At 49.1% G+C, this 18,075-nt stretch overlaps 5 protein-coding genes across 5 annotated transcripts; 3 read left to right on the plus strand and 2 right to left on the minus strand.

Annotated features, from left to right (window-relative positions):
• Positions 1 to 1,304: 1,304 nt before the first annotated feature.
• Positions 1,305 to 4,287, plus strand: FMAN_02783 (Adenylosuccinate synthetase; the record flags this gene model as incomplete). Its single annotated transcript, XM_041831517.1, has 22 exons — positions 1,305 to 1,338; positions 1,430 to 1,440; positions 1,501 to 1,557; positions 1,605 to 1,633; positions 1,698 to 1,718; positions 1,770 to 1,808; positions 1,867 to 1,902; positions 2,021 to 2,160; positions 2,219 to 2,245; positions 2,397 to 2,428; positions 2,478 to 2,714; positions 3,151 to 3,186; positions 3,244 to 3,340; positions 3,388 to 3,436; positions 3,490 to 3,526; positions 3,584 to 3,618; positions 3,672 to 3,676; positions 3,734 to 3,795; positions 3,843 to 3,905; positions 3,963 to 4,103; positions 4,157 to 4,183; positions 4,234 to 4,287. 22 exons carry the CDS (start codon positions 1,305 to 1,307, stop codon positions 4,285 to 4,287), a joined length of 1,269 nt encoding a protein of 422 aa, XP_041682072.1.
• Positions 4,288 to 5,335: 1,048 nt separating this feature from the next.
• Positions 5,336 to 5,503, plus strand: FMAN_16118 (uncharacterized protein; the record flags this gene model as incomplete). The annotated part of the gene is made up of 1 exon (XM_041831518.1): positions 5,336 to 5,503. The coding sequence occupies one exon, from the start codon at positions 5,336 to 5,338 to the stop codon at positions 5,501 to 5,503; it is 168 nt and encodes a 55-aa protein (XP_041682073.1).
• A 504-nt stretch (positions 5,504 to 6,007) lies between these two features.
• Positions 6,008 to 6,804, minus strand: FMAN_02784 (uncharacterized protein; the record flags this gene model as incomplete). Its single annotated transcript, XM_041831519.1, has 2 exons — positions 6,008 to 6,502; positions 6,559 to 6,804. 2 exons carry the CDS (start codon positions 6,802 to 6,804, stop codon positions 6,008 to 6,010), a joined length of 741 nt encoding a protein of 246 aa, XP_041682074.1.
• Positions 6,805 to 7,506: 702 nt separating this feature from the next.
• FMAN_02785 (uncharacterized protein) lies at positions 7,507 to 8,559 on the plus strand (the record flags this gene model as incomplete). The annotated part of the gene is made up of 1 exon (XM_041831521.1): positions 7,507 to 8,559. One exon carries the CDS (start codon positions 7,507 to 7,509, stop codon positions 8,557 to 8,559), a length of 1,053 nt encoding a protein of 350 aa, XP_041682075.1.
• A 294-nt stretch (positions 8,560 to 8,853) lies between these two features.
• FMAN_02786 (uncharacterized protein) lies at positions 8,854 to 9,872 on the minus strand (the record flags this gene model as incomplete). The annotated part of the gene is made up of 2 exons (XM_041831522.1): positions 8,854 to 9,366; positions 9,498 to 9,872. 2 exons carry the CDS (start codon positions 9,870 to 9,872, stop codon positions 8,854 to 8,856), a joined length of 888 nt encoding a protein of 295 aa, XP_041682076.1.
• Positions 9,873 to 18,075: the final 8,203 nt, after the last annotated feature.

Consider the following 18,075-nt stretch of genomic DNA (forward strand, 5'->3'; position numbering starts at 1 on the left):
TATATGATGCCGGCAAGGGGCGTGCAGGAGTTGAACAACGGAGGCTTCTACAAGGCGGTTTTGTTTTTTTCCTTCATATGGGCTAGGCGGCATGTATATGCTTTCGCAGAGTATGGTTAGGGATGGGCTATTGGATTTTATGATACTCTCGAGAAGCGGAAGTCGCGGATTAGTGTTCTTTTATATACCTTACCATACCTGTACCGTAGCTATGACTTTCTCTTCCTTTATGTTCTAACATTCATCCTTGATTTGCCAATCAATTGTAAATGTTTCAAAGCCCTGAGCCATATTTAGCCGTTTTTAGATCATTACAAACCTTACATGCAGGTATCCTACAGAAGATGTGGAGCTTGTGACATCTGAAGTATCTCAAACTGGTAGAACTTCTTTGAATTGCAACACAGGTTTCCCATGTTCTCAAATCACAGGTCACTTATTTCCACTAGGTACCGTTTATGAATCGAGCCCTGAAGATGTAAATGTAGTATCAAACAATTCATATTACGTAGCTCCTAAGAACCAAAATACTAATGTAATGGTTAATAGCTTAATCACAAATGAGTAAACAAAGATGTTTAAACGTCCGCTTGGTATTACCATGTCTTGCTCCACGTTATAGGAAGCAGCCGACGTCGGCGGTCAATGACGGTTCGGTAAAAGTGGAGACACCTCCGCTCCCGTCCGTTCTAGCAGACTGTTCCCCGGGGGGTGCCGTTCACACGCCCCGGTAGCTCACGCTCACCATTTCTCTTTGCCCTTTTCCAGCTAGAGACTTAGTATATTTCTTTCCATATGGAACTAGCTTTTAAAGCAATACTTCTCTAATTTACTACCTATAGAAACAAGCTCCCTCGCCCCCAAGAGCGTGCCGTACTCCTGTTCATAGCATTCATAGCAGAGATATCAGTAACGTCAAGCATCCCTCAAATCAAGTCCACGGGGGTCGGTCTGTTCAGTTCTGGTGCGAGATATGTATGGAGAGTGTAGACATCTTAAGTTGGCTACGAACTCGAGGGCATAGTATGGTTGATCCCTCATACATAAAAGACAATGCAGGACTCAACAATGCCTTACACAGACAAATCTTATCATCTGGACTACCTATGTTCAAGTTGTTTTGGCTGGGAACTGCCAGTGCCTGACCGCGACGGAGATGGAGGGGATATGGTGCAAGCACCCCGCCATAATCACGTGGCCATTCACTTGTTGAACCTCCAGATCACGGCTTTATTCTTTCTCTCCAGACACTACAACGGCACGTACATTAGTAGCTACGGCAGTCAAATTTGGCTTTGTACAACATGCCGATCACCGTCATTCTCGGAGCCCAATGGGGTATGTTTCTCTCCCTATTCTGGAATGTGTCGTTCCTCCGCACCCAGCCGATATCGGTTCGATGCCATTATACTGACCAGGACTTCCACAGGTGACGAAGGTGTGAGTACTCAGGGAGAGCTTAGCACAACAGATGACACCCAAGCATTAACCATACTATAGAAGGGCAAATTGGTTGATGGACAGTGCCAGGAGGCTCAGCTCTGTGCCCGAGCCGCGGTAAGCACAATACAAGCAGAACCGAATACCCGCTAATCAACGTCAAGGGTGGACATAACGCTGGACATCTCGTGCGGTTAGTCAAACTCTTTCTATCGATCGATGTATTGATATGCATCGTGTTGCTAATATGTGCCAAGTGTAAACGGAGTTTCGTATAGGTGAGAACCAGCACACGTGGAGGGACTGGATAATTGCTAACGTAGAGGCAGCTTTCACCTCTTGCCCTCTGGGCTGATTAACCCAAGATGGTTAGTCGAGAATATTGGTTGTTCAAGCTGGAAACAGCGAGGTTGACAAGTACCACAGCATGAACTTCATTGGTTCGGGCGTAGTTTTCCATGTGTAAGCCTTCATATAGCCCCCCATTCTTAACTCGACTACCACACCAGCAACTTGTTGACGTCGGGCCTGGCTCATGCTTTCGACCGAACATGCCAAAAATACTAAATCTGTCTTCTAGCCCAAGTTTCTTTAGCGAGCTCAAGGAGCTTGAGAAGAACCTGACTGCGGTACATGATCGGATCCTTGTTTCTGATAGGGTCAATATTCTCTTGGACCTGCACATCGCAGTGGATGGTCTCGAGGAGGAGGAACTTGGAGGTTCGTCCCATAGTTTCTGATATTGTCCTTGAGAAATAATAGCTAATGTCTACACTAGACGCAGCTATCGGAACAACAAGACGCGGTATGCTTACCCCAGGACTCCATGATGGACTATCACTTTCTGCTTTTGTCACGTCATCGAAAACATTCCCAAATCTCAATGGCGTGAACAATCCCAGTCAATGTCGTGCCAGCGACGCTATGTAAGCAACGAAGTCTGACTTGCACCATAGGCATTGGTCCCTGCTATCAGACAAGCAGAGCGGTAGGAGATAATCATTATATTGGAACGGGCTGTGTGCTAATTTCCCCAGCGAACTGGCATCAAAATGACCGATGTCTTTAACCCTGAAGTTTTTGAGCAGAAGTTAAGACGTTTGGCCAATGGCTTTCAAAAGCGCTTCGGAGAACTGCTCAAATATGACATCGAGGCCGAGCTTGCTCGTTTCGATGAGTACAGGCAAACGCTCAGTAAGTACGTCGTGGACGGCGTGGCCTTTATGAAATCCGCACAGGAGAGCAACATGAAAATTGTGATCGAAGGCGCAAACGTAAGGTTCTCATCCTATGACTAAACGAGTAGTACTGACGTATTGGCGGAACGAGCACCGTGCCCGTGGTCTCACAGTCCTCTCTCCTAATCCCGCAAGATTCTTAGCTCGGGGCAGGACATATTGCTCATTTGAGCATTCACCTTGCTAGCGGTACCTAACAAGGGCCATCCGCTGTAACAAGCTGTGTATATGTTCACGCCTCGGCAGAATTCGGGAGTCATACGGAGCCCTGACTTCTACTCGTCTACTTGGCTGTCGAGCGTGGCCAGTGGAGTTGATGAGGGTTTCATGCGCGGAATGCGCCTTGTGAGCCCATGGCTTCATGTCAAACCTCTGCGCCACGTGCCATGCTGGTAGATCAGTATCAGTCAAGTCTCCTGTGAAGGAAAGGGGTTCTGGGACCTGGCGCTTGTACTTGTTCCCAATTGAACAGGCACTGATGCTAGATGTTGATTATGGTTCTTATCCAGTAAGTTTCCGCCAACTTGACCTTTTGGTTTGCACTGGTATTCATGATCAACTACAGTTCGTCACTTCCTCAAGTACCTCGCTTGCTGGTATTATTGGTGGACTTGCACTGAACCCAAAGAATATCACGGAGACGGTTGGGGTGGTCAAGGCCTGTATGTCAATTGCTCCATGGCCATAATCTACTGCTGACTAGCAACAGATACCACCCGTGTCGGGGCCGGGGCCTTTAAGACCGAAGATACGGAAGAGTGCGTCTTGATTACCATCTTGAGGTTCTTTTGAAGCTGAATGATTAACTTAGGATTGACACCAAGCTCCAGGAGATTGGACGAGAATGGGTGAGACCACAAGCGTCCTGGAGGTTTCGAGCTTCTACGCTGACAAGACTTACCTAGGGAACGTCGACTGGCCGCAGACGCCGATGTGGATGGTGAGTTTTCGCGATGGCTCTGAGCTGCTGACAAACTTACTGACCGCTTCCAGGCTTGGTAGACACAACCTCAAAACCTTGAGTAGCACGGAACACAGCTGACAAGCACACACAGACCTTGTTGTGGTCAAGTACAGTAACTCGATCAATTACTACGACAGCCTGAATCTCACAAAGGTAGAAAAAGCCCGCGGCACGCGTCAAAGCGCTCTAACAATCTGCAGCTCGACGTTTTGGATACCTTCGAAACAATCAAGATCGCCATTGCCTACAAGATCGATGGAGAGGTCAGTGATGCCAACAAGGTGATGATGATAGATTGTGGAAACTGACCATTTGGAAAGGAACTGGATTCTTACCCTGCGGATCTTGACATCCTGAACCGAGCTGAGGTGGTTTACCACGAGATGCCAGGCTGGCAAAAGCCGACCACCAACGCGAGGACCTACTACGACCTTCCTAGGGCAGCCCGCGATTACGTCGAGGTGAGCATATTCCCCGGGCTAGCATAACGAACAGTGGCACTGACCACCAGCAGTACATCGAGAAGTTTGTTGGAGTCAAGGTAGGCAAACACGCACACTAACCTGCACCGCAATTGCTAAAGTTGAGCAGATCAAGTACATCGGCACCGGTCCTGACCGTGAGGCCATGATTCAGCGTGCTTAATTATGCGAGATAGAGGAGGGCACCTGATGCTTGACTTGGATCGTACGTAAGGAGTGTTGGCTGTCGAAGTCATTTAGTGACCGAAGAAGAATGTGCATACCTCTTTAGAAAATAGACTTGGACTTCTCGCAGGCAGGTCATGCTCTGGACTTCAAACTCCGCATGGCCAGTTTGAGTTCTGGTATCGTATAGATCTATGACGTTCGTTCCAACCGGGGTCTCCCAGGAGACAATGAATGGACCATCGCTCTCCTAAACTGGTGCCCATCCAAGCTGAATTTACACCAACATTAGCATGGACTCTTAGCCAGTGATAAGAAAGTGTACTCGCCTGCATAGTCATTTGACCCCAGTCTTTGGTGAAACTTCTGATTTTCCTATCAGTCATGATATACTACTAGGTATCTCTAACTCTGAGAGACATTATTATTTATTAACTATTACTTTGACTGCACATTGATTCAGTGCTTCTTCGGGCAGCCCAGCTCGATATGCCATGACATGAGTTCTGGCCATCTTGATAGACGACCTCAGAGTTCGTCTCCAGAAAGAGGGGCAGGTTAATGATTTCTGTAGCATACTCGGAATACATTCTCTGCCAAAGCTTCATCATTGCCGTGGCTCATTGGAGGCTGAGCTCAGGGAATATTGCCAAGAGGGATGGATCAAATCCAGGGTCTACACGTTGAATCACAATCCACCCCCACACTCCCACACTCCCACTCTCCCACACTTTGGCCCGATTGGTGACGCAATCATGTTACAGCTGTAGCCCAAAATAGGTCGGCATGGTCCAAGCTGCCGCCCAAGCTTGAAATTCAATTCCAACTCGTGCTGCAGTTTGAAACCTGGAACTTCATTCTTCTAAACAAACCCCCAAATCTCACTGGCCTCGTCATCGTATCGGTAAGTCGACCTAAATATACTCTTCTTCTCTTCTCTATTCCCACGCATCAACTTATCAAAGTTCAAGATGAACGGTCGCTAACCCAGCTAAACTGCAGATCGCCCTAAGCTCTCCCGTATCAATTCCAGACAACTTCCCAAAATGGCTTGCGGTTCCTCCAAGTGTCTCTACGACCGCAACGGTCCCGGCAGCGCTGCCACTTCGATCGCCGAGTCCATCATCAAGCCCTCCGAGGCCACGGGCACCAAAACCAAGTGTATCGAGTGTGGCGACTACGAATGCTGCTGTATCCCCTGCACCATCCTGTAAAGGGGGTTCGAATGACGATGTGCGTTGCGAGGCAGCAATGTTGGGGGTTTATTATTTGAGAACTGAGCTTTTATAGTCCCTTGTGCGTTGCGTTGCGATGCTGCTGGGAAACACAGCGCAGCTGAAGAGTGTATATTGAATCGAAGACTCAGACAAAGTTTATGACCGCCTTTTGATAACCCGAAGTTGGCTTGATGCATGTGCACTTGTGTGCGCATATGTGTTGAGGTTTGCTCCGTATCGCAAACATCTCGATCTTGATGTTAATCCTGTTTCTTGTAACTCTCCAAATGTCCATTTTATAAGGTTTTGCGATGAGATTCGCCTCGCTCCAAAACTCTAGTTGCGATCATCCTTCGGGACTAATCTCGGAGAACATGATGTGAGAAATGGCTGCCCAACGTGGGAAGGCTGTCTCGTTTGTCGGAAAGTTGATCTTTGCAACTCCCTTGATAATAATGTGATGTTGTGGGCAATATCTGAGGCTTGTTCCAATAAACCCCCTCAAGTAAATAATGCATCTGTGGCAGCCCACACGTCTGCTTCTCTTTGTTTCGCCAACGCATCCAAATCTTCCTCCTCGGTGTTCTGTCCTAAAGCCTTGGGCACATCTGGTACGCTTAGGCTGCCCAAACCATCGAGTACGCGGCGTGCCTTGTCCACCTGTATCCGTATGGCCATGGTCTCAGCCCGTGTGCGGTCTAGGTGCTCTTGCATGAGCGCAATGACTGATTCGCGTGCTTGGTGTGGCCGGTACTCGTTGAGGATGTGGTGAAAGTTGATGAAGAGTGTGCGCAAGTCTTGCACTTTTGCTTCGGCGTGCGATGGATTATGCGATAATGTCCCAGAGAGCTCGAGAAAGTTTAATAGAAGCGATTTAGCAAGCCGTTTGAGCTCAAAGGCGCGATCAAAGCGCTTAGCATCCTTGGACTCGGGCTGTGATGATGAGGGAAGATTGGTAATCCCTTGGTCTTCGAGAGTTGGAAGCTTGTCGTCCAGCTACACCCTCACTTAGCCAACCATCTTGTAAGAATAATCGCAATCGCTTAACCTACCATGTACTGATCGCCAAATACACGCCAACGTCCATCGGCTGGCTCAGCCGGAGGTTGCAGATTGACGAGATCTTCGGGAATACCAGGCACGCGGACTGTCAAAGGATCGCCACCATGCTCCGCGATGTATGAAGTCCTTAATTCTTGAATCCGAGAAATCTTATCTGTTGTAAAGTCTTGCCAGAAGGGCGGTGGATTGGGGAACATGGATGAGAGCGAATGGCCCTCTTGCTGTTGTTCGGCCATCGTTCAGCTCTTGCAGAAGGATCCCCTAATAACGCGATATCATAGGCAGTTGTATGAGTAGAAAATAAGACGCCGCGTCAAGAAGGCGACTCAGCAGATATAGCAAGACCAGGGTGGTATGCGGTCCCTTGAAGTGGACGTTTCCTGGTGGGGTGGTGAGACTCTGGTGGGATGGTTGGAATCCACGTAGATGCAACTGCGGTCAAAGCTTCTGGGAACTTGGCTACCTATTTAGGTATGTATTAATGCAGCAAGTCTCAATGATTTGAGAAGGTAAATATCACTCAGGGTCGTGCCGTGTCGTGCCATGTGACCGTCGAAGATGATACCGCCAACAGTTAATGACAAGATTAGATAAAGGTAGACCCTCTCACTGAAATCAGGTGAAGATCGGTTTGCGCCGGTTAATCGTCGGCGGTTGCTCACCTCACACCTCTTTGCTACCCTTTGACGACCTTGAAGCTCTACCATCCAACGCCATAAGCACTACGCATTTCTTTCTTTTCTTTTTCGACCTTCGTCTTTTCTCTCTAGTCCTCTTCCTTATGAGGCAGCTTCTCTTGATCTCCTGAGCCCAATTGGAATCGCGAGTTATCACCAGCTCGTATACTTCAACACCTTGCTCTATCTACCTGTGGTATTCTTCAGCTACCACACTCTTTCTACGTCACGAATCACAGCTCTTCATCTTCATCTACTTCCATGTCCGACGTACGCTCTCTTTTGCGGCAACAGCGCGCCGCTCGCCGTATCGAACACCCATATGCCGCCTATTCTGATGCGGGCAAACTCCTATGCACCCTCTGCCACGAGCACATCAAGACCGAATCGTTATGGGACTCACATGTCCGAGGAGAAGCGCACAAAACTCGTGTAATAAAATCTCAAACAGCGACATCGTCCAACGCTCGAGCTTCACAACAACAGACTTCGCAAAAACGGAAACACGACGATAACGAGGAGGCTATCGACGATAAAGACGGAGATGTCGAAATGGACGATGGCAGGCGGAAACGAAATAAGGCCAATGGAGTGGATGGAGATGGAGATGGAGATGGAGATAACAAGGATCAGACTTTGACACCACCTCGATTGACTAGGAGGACGTCGACTACACCGTCACAAGGGGTTGAGATCCAAATCCCATCGAGACCAGCAACACCAGCCCATCGAGATGGCTCTTCCGCTTCTACCCCAGGAGGTCAGCTTAATAACCTGACCTCACAATCTGCAACTGCATCACTCCCCTCACGCCAAGCCAGTAGTCTGACTACAGGCGAGCGCCTTACATCTGCCGCAGCAATAGCGGTTGATGAAGCAGAATGGGCAGCTTTCGAGGCCGACATTGCTGCTACAACAGCCACATACGATGAAGACGCGACTATATCAGCCCCAGCCATGACGGCAGAGGAAGCTGCCGCCGCCGATGCCCAGAAGGAGGAGGAGGCCGAGAAGCGACGCGCTCAAGCTGATGTCGATCTCGAAGACGAAAAGGAGGAAGCAACCCGTGCGCTTGAAGAGGAGTTTGAAGAAATGGAAGAGCTCGAAGCTCGCGTGAAGCGGTTAAAGGACAAGAGGGAAGCCCTGCGGAAACGTGGTGAAAGCTTCAGCCAACAAAATGGCACTGAAAAACCTACAGGCTTGGGCAAAGAGAATCTGGACACGCCAGCTATTGAAGAGAAGGACGAGGACGACGATGAGGACAACGACGAAGAAGATGATGATTGGGATGGTTTCAGGTTTCGCACTGCCTGAGCAAAGGGACTTTGTGCATAACCCTGCATGATAGAAAGAAACCACTCATGAGGGCTCGCCGATCGCCCACATGGCCCAGTACTGATAACGGAGTTCGTCGATTTTGTAACATCATCACATCGTACATAATGTATCATACAAGTAATCCTGCCGACAGGACGAAAGTCACTACTACCGCTGATGTCTCTCTGCCAGAACTGTGACCAATACAGAACCGAACTATAATGGTCCTTCATGTATGATCGCACACGCAGCCTTACAACGATTCACCTCATAGAAGTTGATATCACTGACTTACCAAGCACTGTCTCGCCCCTCGCCACGACTAACTCTTTCCCAAAACCTACGGAGGCGCCACACGCGTCCTATGCCGCGGCTCTCCTCCCATCTTCTTACGCCATCTTGGCGCTCTCTGACTTCACGCTTCCATCTCGATGCGATCCACTGTCGCAACCCGTCCTTAACTCTCTCTTTCTCAATTGCCTTCTTCTTGGCAACAATTGCTGGTGCCACATGCACTGACGTCATACCAGGCACGCACTCTTTGGGTAAAACAGAACGCTCAACCAGAGCTGCGGCCGAGGGTCTGGCTGCCAAGCGGCGAGACAACCTGATTGATACCAAGGATCGGGCTAACTTTCGAGAAACTATGGAAGTATTTGTCATGAAGATTGAACGAGCAATGAGATCAGCCAGTGTTGGACGAGATGGTGACGATAGGCGTGATGGGAGGTTAATTCGGGCTCGCTGAAGCCGATAACGGTGTAAAATAGGGGCTTGAGAAATATCGCGAAGGAGATGGCTCGTCTAAATCTGTATCAGTCTGTGTTCCCAAGGTCTCGGGCTGTCGGGACCGATTCAAGGTCTCATGAATGATTCCGGTATGTCAATGGGAATGTAGACTTTATTCTTGCTAACGGTAGGTAGTCGATACTTACTCTCGACGTTGACAGAAGGTCGTTGACGTCCAGGAAACCCATAATGTGAAACAAAACCTCGTTTGGCAGGTCCTCGAGGGAGGGCGAAAGGAGGGCACTTTGCAGCCTGATACAGGAGACAGCGCTTGTCCTAAGCGATGAGCCTGGGCAAACGTCACCAGCCGCAAATTTCAGGCAGGCTACCTCTTGCGGGATGCTGGGGGCGATTGGGCTGGCTGCAGATCGGGCATCAGTGGTCACGAACATCGCAGGGTAGGATCTGTTGACATCCTCGCCCGGAGCTAAACAGCCAGCGTTCTCGAGGCAGGGTGAAGCGAACGACAGCCGATGTACCTGTGAGGTGAGCTGTTCAGGCGATGTGGCAACAGGCTTCATGACGATCTAAGTAATTACCCTCGGCGCTATTTGCAACAAAGGGTACTGCGAAAGGGTGTGAGGATGGGGGTATTGGTATAATGCGTCAACCCAGCAGGCCCGAAGTCCGCGAAGGTCCGGCAAGACGGCAGAACGCAACCAAGACGCGAGAGACCATAGGTGTCAAGCAAGTGTCGAGTGATCGTCACATGTATAGCTAGGCTGAGGCTCCAAAGACCTAGCAGTGTTGCTGCGCGTGATTCCGACGGACAATTTGGTGGGTGATGGACTTCCGCACAAACAAGAAGGATACGGAGAACCCGGTGAATAATACAGAGTGGCGATGAGGCAATACACGACGAGGGATAAACACGGCGCGTAAGAAGTGCGGTCGCTGATACGGCCGGTCTGGTCAGTCGGTTGTAACCACAATATCGAGAAAGGAAACAGCAATTCAGGTGGAAATTGCGGCGGGGCCAGCGAGACTTTGTTGTCGTCGAAGTTATTAACCACCCGAGATGGAGTGGCTCGATGTGTTGGAGCGACTCTGTCCGTCGAGGGCGACGGTTTGAAGGTTGAGGCTAAAGTATTGACTGATGACGCGTAGGGCGCTAAGAAAGGTGTAGGTAGTTCAGCCGGTTGGTGAGCCTCAAGCTATACGCCCTGATAGTACTGCGCCCAACTTAAAATAATTATTGTGCTATACCGCGGATAGTAGGTATGCAGCTGTCACTTAAAGAAGGTAAGATAATTAGATGATGTGAGTATTTGGGTCGTGAGACAACCTAAAGTTCGACATGAAACTTGGAGTTGAGGGGAAGTCCATCAAAGTGGAGAGTGAAGGACATATTGGGTTAGCTTGTATGAAGGTTAAGCGCAAGCGTTATCGAACTACACCCACTAATGGCGGGAGCCTAATAAAAGACACGGTGATGACACCCTCTATTGGTCAGCCTCTTCACAAACACGAAGACAGAACAGTTGCAGGGCTGCAACTTGAATATAACTGCAAGTTGCTCAAGATACATATATAGCTTAGCAAAGAGCAAGGTAAAATGGTAAGTTAAATGGAATAGTCAAGGCTGTACCAATGGAAGGCTTTGTAAGCAGTGTCACTTAGGTACCTAAGTACTATTGCGGCCCTGATACGGAGTAGTACCACAAGTTAGTAGGTAGTTGGGAGCCAATCGTCAAAACTTTTCAAGAACCATGTATCTAGAATCACACACAAAACACATGAGGAGACAAGCACTTAAGTTGATGAGATAGGATGAACTCAAACTGCACAATTATACGCATAAACAGGCTCAACTTATCAGATAACCTTTGCTTATACTTATCATGTATAATCTACATATTCATGGAAGTCATTGATGAGTCTGTTGGGATTGACTTGCCTAACCTGTAGCCTAGCAGTAGCTACTGGCCATGTTCCCTTTTGTCCATTCTTGCTTCCCTTTCCCTCTCCGTACTTACCTTCATGGATCTTTAGTACCTGCCTCCTCCTCTCGTGCGTTCCCACCTGGCCACTTTCGGGACCAACTTGGCCTGCCTTATTGGCCTTATGTCTTATCTTCACCGCTCTCATTTTCAGAAGACGAAGGGAAAAAAGGACAACACGACGGCCCAACGTTGATACCACCATCCGCCCGACAACAACAATAACAAAACACAATGTCGAGTTATCCACCTGCAAGCTACCGCAGGCACACCGGCTGGTGGAACCCACTTATTTACACCCGCATACAGCACATCATACGTATCACATCACATCACATATCCGCATTCGCATGCATATGCTCATCACAGCCACCCGAAAGATCTACTCCATCCACCTTCTTTGATGAACGATTGAAGTCCGGCCCCGGAACCTGACCCTAATCCGCGCCATGCGTCGATCCGAGTCTCTGTTGTGGTTGCGGCACATTTCCTCCGCCTCGAACAGCTCCCACCTATCAATAGCGATGAGCTGGCCAAGATTAACGAGATATCCCCTTACTCAGTTCGTGCGGGATGAACGTCCAATGTTCATGCAGCCTGCAGCTCTCGCTACCTGCACTTCCTTCAGCTCAAGCTGATGTAATTATGCACGTGGCACCTTATTTCTCCCTCTTACCGCAAAGCATCAAGTGTTTTACATGCATTCCAGACCTCGCCTGCGTGGGACTGCACAAGTCATTTCACACGATTGTCGAAACAGGCAACTTTTGGGGGAAGAGAGAGGAAAAGGAAAAAAAGAGAAGAAAAACCATCATCACTATGTCAATGGTGCTCATCAATCCTACCCTCACACCCGCGCGCTTCCTCGGCGTCGTGACGTGTTTACAAACCCACCTGAGTCTGCGACCGAATTCTAGACCCTGACAGAGAGAGAGGAGCAGGGGCTTCAATTTTAGACCCCAGTATCGTTAAACAGGCGTACCTACAGTAGGCGTGTCAATTGCGTCCGTCGAATCACAAAGCGCTGAATCGCAGACTCAGATCCAATTCATTGCCGCATGATGTCTCGGACATCGCCTTTATCGTGCCCTGACTAGGGATTGTCGTGTTTTGCGCGCTCGTTTCCTCCTATGGATACCACACTTGGGCTCTCTCTAACCATTCCGCGATTATGCACCTTTGCGAGCTTGTCGAGAGCCTTATCAAGATGATGTTCAAAAGAATCGTTGTCTATAGATTGTCGCTCTACACTGCCGCGACGCTGTCTTAGGGTTGTAGAACAAGCAAAGGCCTCAGCCCACACCCTTATTTTTGTCTTCGAGACCAACCACATCATGGACACTGATGAAGGGACCTGCTCGATTTGCGCCTCCCCTATCGAAATCAACGTGCGACTTCCCATGGTCATTCAGCCTCAGCCCCATTGCAATCGTTGAAAGCCTAGCATGGCATGGCAAGCATCTGTCGTTTGTATCTTGTGCCCGTACAAGATCTTAGCTCCCTGGGATGGATGGTTTAGATCCTGCTTGGGGCCAATCATTGCTTTCTATGGGCATCTATGCGGCGACAATGGAAACATGTCTGCCGTACAGGAAGACCCACCCGAAACCACTGATCCCTGACTGCCCCCTCCCTCAGGAGACAAGAAAACACCGGACCTTGATATAGGGCGTTAAAATAAACCCAGCAAAGAGTCCCTTAAGCTTAGGCTAGACTTACCTAAGTATTTTCATCGCTTAGGGTCAAGGTCCTGAGTTTTTCTTTTCTCCCTATCCCCCCTGCTTGTCAATTGTCTCCCCACATGGCTACAACGCTAGCCATCGACATCCCTCCCCTCAAAGCTGCTCTTTCGATCAAAGACACTGCCGGAATGCAGACAGTCCAGATGACACAAAGTCAGAGAACCAATATGATGTGCCAGAAATTATCTCGTACCGCATGTTTGCACATTAGACAATGTGAAATGCTCCAGGTCGAAATCGGTATCGAGCCTGGCGAAATGCCGACATGTACCGTAGCTTCTTGTGGGCTTTGAGATCATTTTTTTTTCAATTGGCTCCAGGTACGATCGGACGCGCTTCCTCCCCGTCACTTGTGAAGGGGCTCCATGCAGCGCTTTTCAGACACATGATTTGCAGCAACCCAGGTGACTGGTTCAAACTCAAACTCGCCAGATCTGGTTGTGGCTTTCCAGGCTCGCTGCTCATTGGGCGGTTCAGAGTCATAGAGTTACCTTGCCTTAAACTATGATTCTACGGTCAAATTCCATATTCAGCGTCGTAATGGCCTGTCGAAGCTCCGTCCTGTAGTGTTCTGTCCTTATTCAACCTGGATGGTGATCAGATACCATCCGACTGTATCTTTGCAACTGACCATCGCTGCTCTACCGGAGAAACCCCGCGATTAAGGTCTTTTCAGAAACTTTGCGAATTATGTTGAGCCCTTGAAAACGATTGGCCTTGGCGTTAACGGTTTAGCAAACAGGCCCTATTCAAAGACTCGAAATATTGGAATGGAAATCCAAAGCGGGCCGGCCCGGCCGCTAAACCGGGCCGTTGTGATCACCAGGCTCAGCAAGCAGGGGAATACAGTTCGCCAAAAGATCTGAGGCCTACGGATGGGCTGTGTATTATCCCCTCGACATATGGTTGTTACGATAGCCAGTATCAGGCCTACAAGTCGGTCATTCTTGGCTACTTTTCGTCTGGATTACGAGCAGTGGTGAACACCCTGGAGCCTCGAGCTTACAGCTTGTGTCTCGCTTGGTGCATCCACCCACCTAAACAGATGCGAGTACACGCACAGAGTCGCCGACACCCAATATACATGCGTAAGGGTATATTCTTTTACACTCTCCAGCCACACAGATCGGGAGTCCGACGTGCATCCCTGCCGAGCCCAACAATGCCCAATGTTAAGGCCTAGTATCAAGCTCCTTTGACTTGACTCCCTGTCTCCTCACGCTCCTGGTTCCATGCGGGCTGTGAAGTCATCACAGACGAGTCAGTTGTCTGAGACGCAGGCCATTCCCGAAGCAGAAGGCCAGCTCAGCGGTATTCGGATGTATCGTCATGTTTCCGCGTGAAGAATCCTTTGTCACCGCCATATCCCTTGTTGGGGGTGCTAGAAATGCTTGTCGATGGCTGTCCTAGATGCCACTTCTGCTCATTACTGGGCAAGGGCCTCCACATGCTGTTGGTGGGAGAGAACAACGAGCTTATCTTCGTGACATTGTGTGTCTTACTCTTTGCTCAGTGTGCATACATGCATGACTGAATGAGATCAAGGCGAGACACTTCAAGTTCTTCAGTCTTGTGGTCCCAAACAAGGGCTTCGAAGTTCTAGAAGTTAGCGTTGATATAAAGCGATAGTATGAACACTTTGTCTTCTGGGCTGCTTCACGAAAGGTGCTGCAGCCTATGTCAAGGCAATCATCCCCATAGAGTAATATCGCCAGGTTCTTACAACTGATACATATCAACTCACACGCCCCCTGGAATAGACATTGCTGCTTGCTAAAGGATCTGATGTGATAGCGAGTTCGTTTTGCATGGTCACTCAAGCTCCAATGTTTTCCAAAGCGAGGCGTGCGAATCATGCAAGACGTGATACACCATGAAGCCAGCACAGATGAGGCGGTAGAGGGATGACTGGGTGTCCAGAGGCGATAACATACAATGGTATTTTTGTCATGTCGACAGGCACTCAATTCTCTCTTCTCTCTTCGGAGTCGATGGAATGTAATGGCTAGGCTGCAGTCTTGGCCAGAGGGATGCTGCCACGTTGTGCCTCTACATGTCTTGTGCGCATCAGCATGGTTCTGAAATGACTCCTGAACTGTCGATGATGGTGTTTGACAAAGAAGGTTCTTCAATGGCAAGCCAACGTTCTAGTGGAAGGGCGGAACTTTAATCATTCATGTGAGCAGGCAGCCATGCACGAAAAGCATGCAAACTCCTCCTATTCTTATATGTTACTACCGAGGTGAGTACTTGCAGCAATTTACAATTACGAGCTAACTAACTCAATTCAGCTTGACCTGAATCCTTTGCGGATGCCTGCTTATTGTCCCAGAAAATATTATGGGGAGAATAGAGGCTGAGGCTCCAGTGTGAGACCTTGTAGGAAGGACCAACAAGGAGGATTGTACTTTGGCTAGAACAAGTGAAAAGAACCCCCGAACGATTTTCGCATTCAAGATTAAGAATTCGGTTGCTCAGTGGGAAGAGGCTGTATAAATAACTCCCCTCAAGGCTCTTTGGACCAGAGCCTGCACTGATATGTGGGTTGGAAGATACAAAGCCATCGCACAACAACAGAAGCAATCGCCCGAGACATACCACGAGGTTCTGTTGAACAAAAACGGCCAACAGGCATGGCTTGGGGAACACAGGCAACATGGTTGTAGCAGCCTACCAAGCCGATTGACATGTCCCACGGTGGCGAGATTTGCAGGCATCTCTGCTTTTGAGCTTGATACACAGTCATGGGCATCATGCACAGCTCTTTTGGCCCAAGAGAAGTCTCAAATTAGAAGGGGGATGCCGGCAAACATCCAACGCAAGCTTTCCTGTAGAAGTAGGACGACACACGATGTCGTAAAGAACACTCGATGCCGTAGACCATGGGAGGAAGTCCAATGGCGGATCCCTGAGCTGCATCCCATCTTCCAATGGGCCGGCGGTGCCATCGAGCTCGAGTCCGCAACGCAAGGGCTTGACGCACGGAGGAGGAGAAAAGCAGCGAATGAGATCCCTTGCCTTCACCGAATTCGTCGAGATTGCAAGCATTCAGAATCCCCTTGTTTCCTGACACTTGTCCGCCCTCGGGACGAACCATGAAGCCCCACAGCGGCCGCAGATCAAGACACCACCTTATGTTCACTCGTGCACTTGACTAGAACAAGATTTCAAGAGGACGCGACCGAGACCTGGCCCGCAGCGGGAAAGGCACAGAACTCATAGCAATAACATGGCCGTTAATGTGGCCCGGTTGCCTCACGGCTCCGTGATCAAGGACGCGCCATGGAATGCATATGGAATGCTGAAAGAACGATCCCGACAAGTGCAGCATGTCAATGGCCGACAAGAACTGAACCAGCTCGGAAATGTGGGTGACGAACGAAATGAGTCCAAGACCAAGGCCTCTGTTTTGGGCCTTTGGGCCTTGTAAAATAGACGTAGCCAAGCTATATTTACTCGTCAGGTACGTTGTGCATTAGGACAACAACAAAAGGCTGAAAGGCAAATTGAATCACACCAAGGGCATATGCAGCCATGCACATACTCATACACATCCCCGCGGGTTTGTCCAAGTTATTTGGTCCTTCGTCAGCCCTGCTTTTGTTACTTCCACCGCAGCTACAACATCACGGTGAAGTGCTGTACACACAGAATACTGCAGTAGTATCTTGTGGTGTGGGGATGCCCCGTACTTCAACCCTGGTTCTCGTTGTAGTTGCTGATATTGCGAGGGGGGGCGTGTATCGAATTTTAGGTCTTGATCAACGTGGCAAGCGGCCATCGGGCTTTTGTCCTATGCTATCAAACATGGCTCTTGGGCTATGCTATCAGAGGCTTGTCGAGTTTGGACTGACAGCGATTGTTATTGATGAGATTGGAAGCAGTCAGCTAACAAGACGAATACTCGGAGGCGTGGTACGATTGGTGGTTGGACGAGGACAAGCCTTGAGGAAAAGTCAATTTGGTCCTCATGGCAGCAAATACATGCTGTTGGGTGGTTCCAATCACTGATAGATATGCTGCAGGGTCTATGAGAAACGAATAGGCGCAGATTGGCTGCTCCGGCATCACATCAAGACCCAGGAACCAAGTTGTTCAAAGTTAGAGCCGATTGATAGTCGGGGTACGTCGTGTGGCAGCGGCAGAGAGAACTTATGGAGTACCATATCAGAGAGGAGGAGGGGTGTGTTTAAGGCACCTTTGCTGGTGGAGGATGGTGATGCGATGAGAAGACAAGACCATATGGGGCTTTAAGTAAGGATACCCAATCGACACATACAATCAAGCCTCTTTATCCCGCAGGAACAAAAAACAGAAGCGAATGCAAATGCAGACGCAGACGCAAATGCAAAAGCAAAAGCAGAAGTTCAAGCTCATAATGGGCGGCCATTAATCTGGCCCGAATTGAGGAGGGCAAGGGGTCCAAGGAACGAATGCGATTGCTTGTTGGTTGTGCCGGAGTCCCACATGTGGATGTAGGATACCATATACAGATACAGCACGAAGATCGAATACGCAGAACGTCGCCTGGATCAAACAAGTATAAGTTGCCTTCGACATCCACTCGGTCTGGACTACACCTCATCCTCATCATTCTGTTGCCCGCGAACAATCTACACATCACGCTAGCCCTTCAGTTGACCAGTTTCTTAATCATACCTTGTTCTACCAGGCCAACCTCGACTTCATACGTTATACAAGAGCAGCTACAGACCCATATCACGGCTCCAGGACGCTGGAATTCTTGAGATATCGACCACTCAGCACAGCAACGCAGTCGATTGTACCAGTACGCTAGACTGAGTACTACAGCCCTGAAGTAAACAAGTCTCAGTCGGTTAGCCTCAATATCAACGAGGACATTCGAACACTAGCAGCTTCCAAATCTTTGCTAGGTCGCGTACAGCTACTGTATTTGCCCTTGGGCCTGGCTGTACAGTCCATCTCACAGTAGTCACACACCAAGTAAGTAAGTTTGACGTATATCTTGCTCTGTTCAGATTAATCAAAGGCATCACCAACATCAATATATGCTCCCCCCC

This window comes from Fusarium mangiferae (assembly GCF_900044065.1).
Source record: "Fusarium mangiferae strain MRC7560 genome assembly, contig: FMAN_scaffold006, whole genome shotgun sequence".
In the NCBI taxonomy this organism is placed as follows: Eukaryota; Fungi; Ascomycota; class Sordariomycetes; order Hypocreales; family Nectriaceae; genus Fusarium; species Fusarium mangiferae.